Consider the following 5,111-nt stretch of genomic DNA (forward strand, 5'->3'; position numbering starts at 1 on the left):
AGATCTTCATTGTAAAGGGTTTAAACACTTTTTCCCATTCTTGTTCAATGAACCATAAACAATTAATGAACACGCACCTGAGGAACGGTCGTGAAGACGCTAACAGCTTACAAACGGTAGGCAATTAAGGTCACAGTTATGAAAACTTAGGACACTAAAGTGGTCTTTCTACTGACTCTGAAAAAACACCAAAAGAAAAATGCCCAGGGTCCCTGCTCATCTGCGTGAACATGCCTTAGGCATGCTGCAAGAAGGCATGAGGACTGCAGATGTGGCCAGTGCAATAAATTGCAATGTCCGTACTGTGAGACACCTAAGACAGAGCTACAGGGAGACAGGACGGACAGTTGATCGTCCTCGCAGTGGCAGACCACGTGTAACAACACCTGCACAGGATCGATACATCCGAACATCACACCTGCGGGACAGGTATAGGATGGCAACAACAACTGCCCGAGTTACACCAGGAGCGCAGAATCCCTCCATCAGTGCTCAGACTGTCCATAATAGGCTGAGAGAGGCTGGTCTGAGGGCTTGTAGGCCTGTTGTAAGGCAGGTCCTCACCAGACATCACCGGCAACAACGTCGCCTATGGGCACAAACCCACCATTGCTGGACCAGACAGGACTGGCAGAAAGTGCTCTTCACTGACGAGTTGTGGTTTTGTCTCACCAGGAGTGATGGTCGGATTTGCGTTTATTTGTCGAAGGAATGAGCATTACACCGAGGACTGTACTCTGGAGCGGGATCGAATTGTAGGTGGAGGGTCCGTCATGGTCTGGGGAGGTGTGTCACAGCATCATCGGACTGAGCATGTTGTCATTGCAGGCAATCTTAACGCTGTGCGTTACAGGGAAGACATCCTCCTCCCTCATGTGGTACCCTTTCTGCAGGCTAATCCTGACATGACCCTCCAGCATGACAATGCCACTAGCCATACTGCTCGTTCTGTGCGTGATTTCCTGCAAAGACAGGAATGTCAGTGTTCTGCCATGGCCAGTGAAGAGCCCGGATCTCAATCCCATTGAGCACCTCTGGGACTTGTTGGATCGGAGGGTGAGGCCTAGGGCCATTCCCCCCAGAAATGTCCAGGAACTTGCAGGTGCTATGGTGGCAAATCTGGTGCAGTCCATGAGGAGGAGATGCACTGCAGTACTTAATGCAGCTGATGGCCACACCAGATACTGACTGTTACTTTTGACCCCCCCTTTGTTCAGTGACACATTATTCCATTTCTGTTAGTCACATGTCTGTGGAACTTGTTTAGTTTATGTCTCAGTTGTTGAATCTTGTTATGTTCTTACAAATATTTACACATATTACGTTTGCTGAAAATAAATGCAGTTGACAGTGAGAGGACGTTTCTTTTTTTGCTGAGTTTATAATAACTTTCGCTGATGGTTGTACAGTAAAAGCTAATTTTACAGTTGTCAGTTATCGGGCCGTGGCTGGCTAGATGTTGCACAATGACATATCATTCTGTGGCTGGACCTAGGCTAGGGTTGCACAATAATGGGTAACTGTTCTGTCGTTGGACCATAGCTAAGTATTAAGTGTTGTATAACAGGTTACTTTGTAGCAGGAATGTATGCAAATGTCTGCACTCACTACTGTAAATCGCTCTAGATTAGAGTGTCTGCAAAATATGTAAAATGTAAAAATGTAACGTGGCTGATGCAGGATGCTGGTGTGGAGGAAAGATTGATGTGGCTGTAGTCTAGGTCTGGTAGCACAGAGTAAAGGTTTGAGTGGCTCTAGTCTAGGCCCAACAGCACAGAGTAAAGGTTTGAGTGGCTCTAGTCTAGGCCCGACAGCACAGAGTAAAGGTTTGAGTGGCTCTAGTCTAGGCCTGACAACACAGAGTAAGGGTTGGTTTCGCTCTAGTCTAGGCCTGGCAGCGTAGGTTCTGGTCTTTGAGGCTGCTGAGGGATTTGTTGCGGTACTCTGTCGGGGCAACACACCTCAGGGACTCCAGAGGGGAAAGGTTGGCCTTTGTCTGGGACACCCAGCGCACCAGGCCATTGATGTTGCAGTCACACGTCCAGGGGTTGTCATGGAGATACACCTCCTTCAGGCCTGGCAGGAGGTAGAGGACAATCAGATTATGCTTGTTATGACACTTTTTTATAATAGAAATGTATATAACTTTTTATGAACATATGGCCAAACATGAAGTACACATATGACACATATAGTCCACAAATGCATTTGAAAAAACACCTTGAAAAGTTTGCTGTACATTATTCATCTCTTACCAGACAGCTGGGTGAAAATGTTCCCATCCATGTTTTTGAGCCGGTTTCCACTGAGGGCCAGCTGGGAGAGCTTGGGTGTATGTCTAAACAGGTCCTGGGGCAGCCTCTCCAGCTCGTTGTTCCTCAGGTAGAGCTCCTGAAGGTTGGACAGGCCCTCCAGAGTGGCTGAGGTCAAAGTGGACAGCAGGTTGTTATCCAGCACCAGCATCTCCAGGGAGGCCAGAGGCTTGAAAGCACCAGTCGAGATGCTCTTCAGACTGTTGTTGTCCAGGTTGAGGAACAGCAGCTCTGTCAGGCCCACAAAGCCCTTTGGGGAGATCCTCTCGATGCGGTTGAGGGCCAGGTCCAGGACCTTTAGGGCGATCAGAGGCTTGAAGGCGTTGGAAGGAAGGGCAATCAGAGAGTTGAGGGGCAGGTCCAGGTCTGAAAGGTTCCTCATGCCTGTGAACATGTCTGGTTTGACACTGGAGATCTGGTTCTGGCCCAGCATGAGGAAGCGGAGGTTGATGAGATCCTGGAAGCCTTTCACAGGGAGTTTGTTGATCTGGTTCCCATACAGATTGATCAGCATCAGTCTCTGGGCTCCAGAGAAGGCCTGGGGGTGTATTGATTTGATGGCATTGCGTTCCAAGTTGATGCTTTCAATCTTGGGGATGGGTTTCAGGACGTTTGCTGGGAGGTCGACTATTCCGTTCTCACCTGGGACATGGACCACAGAAACAGCATGAGAAATCAATACCAATGGAAGATGGTAATACCAGCCTCTTTCTTGTGGTTATGTCAATAAAATAACCTATCGATTTGGAGCCAAATAGCTGGCACATACTAAAGTGGGACGGTGGTTTTCCCACAATTGCAAACAATAAGTGGACTCACCCATCTTTAGGATCCAGGAATCAGGGGGCAGTTTGGAGGGAAATGTCCTCATCCCCTTCTTGTGGCAGTTGACCTCTGACCTTTCAGGGCTGGTTTTCTTGGTGCATTTACAGACATCAGGACAGTTCTCTACAGCTTCTGCCACCCAGAACACCAGCACTGCTAAACAGGCTACCAGCCGCATGCCTACTACACCCACAGGGAATAGAAAAAGTCTTCAGCATTTGCAGACTGATTAAGTTTGACAGTTTAGTTTGTGTTGGAAGGACGATTAGAAATTCAATTTAAGATAATCCTATTTAAATTATATGAGAGTATTAAGAATTAACATCTTGCAGACATGCTCCAAAAAAATATAGACAAGTGCAGGGTGAACGGCTGCAGAGCTACAGTTTATGCTATTAGACTGATCAATATTTTCTCATCAGCATTTACCTGAACAGTTGGTGAGACTTGTCGTCGTATAAACCTCTTCTTTAAGCTGTCTGCTTTGTTTTGCCTCTCAAAGCGAGGGAGTCAGATTTTCGTAAGCTGCCTGTTCTGCTGTCGTGTAACTTCCTGTTAGTCAGAGTGAATTAGCCCAGCCGTCTGCCCAGCAGCTACAGCAGCCAGCCTGCAAAACTACCAGCACAGCACCACTGCAATGTCACAGTCCCTGGAGAAAAATGCCATCCTCAGATTATGGATCAAAGCCACCTCACAGAAACGGAGAAACCTCTGCCAAGTTAACTCCTCCGTGCCCCAGAGGAGTGCATGGGGGTGTGTGAGAAATAAGACAACTCAGTCAGTATGTGCCAGTATGTGTGTGTGTGTGTGTGTGTGTGTGTGTGTGTGTGTGCGTGCGTGCGTGCGTGCGTGCGTGCGTTTGTTTGTTTGTGCCAGGAGAAGTGATATACAAACTACGCACAGATTGATGTCATGGAGTCTCAAAGACAGAGAGAGAGAGGATGGTGGGTACCTCAGAAGGCATGTCTCCCAGCCAACATCATGGAGATTATACTGAGGTTCTGTGACTCGCGAGGAGCCCAGCCGCACACAGACAGCCCGAAAGGAAGTCACGCTCGCAACTGTAATTCCTTATGAGGGGAGAGGAACAATCACACATGTCACTCTCTGTTACACAGGGCCAAGTGCTGAGAGAGGGAGGGGGAGAGTAGAGAGAGCGAGCGAGCGAGAGCAAGCAAGAGCGAGAGAGAGATACGGAAAGGCCAAGCTCCCCAGTAGTGATAAGGGATTACAGAAACACATGTTAAGAATAGCTGCAGATTGACGCGTCTGCTGAGTGAGACAATTTTATTGTATGCTAAAGATTAAAAGCTATTTTCAAGCCTAGCCAACAGCAAGACAATATGCAAGCCATCTGGAGCAGCGTAATTATGGTGTTCTTTGACTGAAGGCTCAGATGAGCAGTCACAACCAGTCAGCTCCTCTTCACTGGAGGGGAGAGAGAAGCCCAGCTAACACACACTGAGTTTTGAGGAACACACAAGAACTTCTACAGCGATATGATATCATTCACAAACTCTACTCAACTCAATGTGGTGGGCTGGGCATTCACTTGGGATGGCTTGGCTGAAATTATTCCAATATTATTGCCAATTGCAGCCAATTGATCAAATGCTGTTTCTATCGAGTGGCCCGCCTCAGTTTCTAGTGCATACTGACATGAGGAAGATGATAAAAGACATGTGTAAGGTCTTGTAAAATAATAGATGTGAGAAGTCTCTATTGAACAAGAGAGCTAGCTTTCTTTACATCCAATCAATGGAGTGGCATTGATTTATCTCCCATTTCTACAGTATGTTAGTCTTCAGTTAGCTCCATCATAAAGTACCCTGACTGTCTTTCTACTGCACTGCACAGCTGTAAGCTCTAATGCACACCTAATGATGCCTTCCGTTTGCATACACCCACACTTCAAACATCTCCAAAAATGATTGTTTTTCGATCATTTTCACAATATCAAAGCTGGCCATTCTT

At 47.1% G+C, this 5,111-nt stretch overlaps 1 protein-coding gene across 3 annotated transcripts; it reads right to left on the minus strand.

Annotated features, from left to right (window-relative positions):
• Positions 1-1,365: 1,365 nt before the first annotated feature.
• On the minus strand, positions 1,366-4,166 carry LOC115174733 (leucine-rich repeat-containing protein 4). 3 transcript variants are annotated; one of them, XM_029733547.1, is made up of 5 exons: positions 4,039-4,165; positions 3,567-3,786; positions 3,132-3,320; positions 2,256-2,954; positions 1,366-2,076 (listed from the first exon to the last, which is right to left on the minus strand). In XM_029733547.1, exons 3-5 carry the CDS (start codon positions 3,313-3,315, stop codon positions 1,886-1,888), a joined length of 1,074 nt encoding a protein of 357 aa, XP_029589407.1. In that variant the 5' UTR covers positions 3,316-3,320; positions 3,567-3,786; positions 4,039-4,165; the 3' UTR covers positions 1,366-1,885. The 3 variants fall into 3 exon arrangements, with proteins under 3 accessions (XP_029589407.1, XP_029589406.1, XP_029589408.1); XM_029733546.1 differs by having other exon boundaries at positions 4,090-4,163; XM_029733548.1 differs by having other exon boundaries at positions 3,132-3,317; positions 3,567-4,166.
• Positions 4,167-5,111: the final 945 nt, after the last annotated feature.

Source organism: Salmo trutta, chromosome 35 (genome assembly GCF_901001165.1).
Source record: "Salmo trutta chromosome 35, fSalTru1.1, whole genome shotgun sequence".
NCBI classification, from domain to species: Eukaryota; Metazoa; Chordata; class Actinopteri; order Salmoniformes; family Salmonidae; genus Salmo; species Salmo trutta.

Excerpts from the sequence above, each read along its gene's own strand:
- LOC115174733 (XM_029733548.1), bottom strand. The coding sequence starts at position 3,315 with ATGCGGCTGGTAGCCTGTTTAGCAGTGCTGGTGTTCTGGGTGGCAGAA. Across the intron at positions 2,955-3,131 it reads TTCCTGGATCCTAAAGATGG|GTGAGAACGGAATAGTCGAC; the intron begins GTGAGTCCACTT and ends TCCATGTCCCAG. Across the intron at positions 2,077-2,255 it reads CATTTTCACCCAGCTGTCTG|GCCTGAAGGAGGTGTATCTC; the intron begins GTAAGAGATGAA and ends ACCTCCTGCCAG.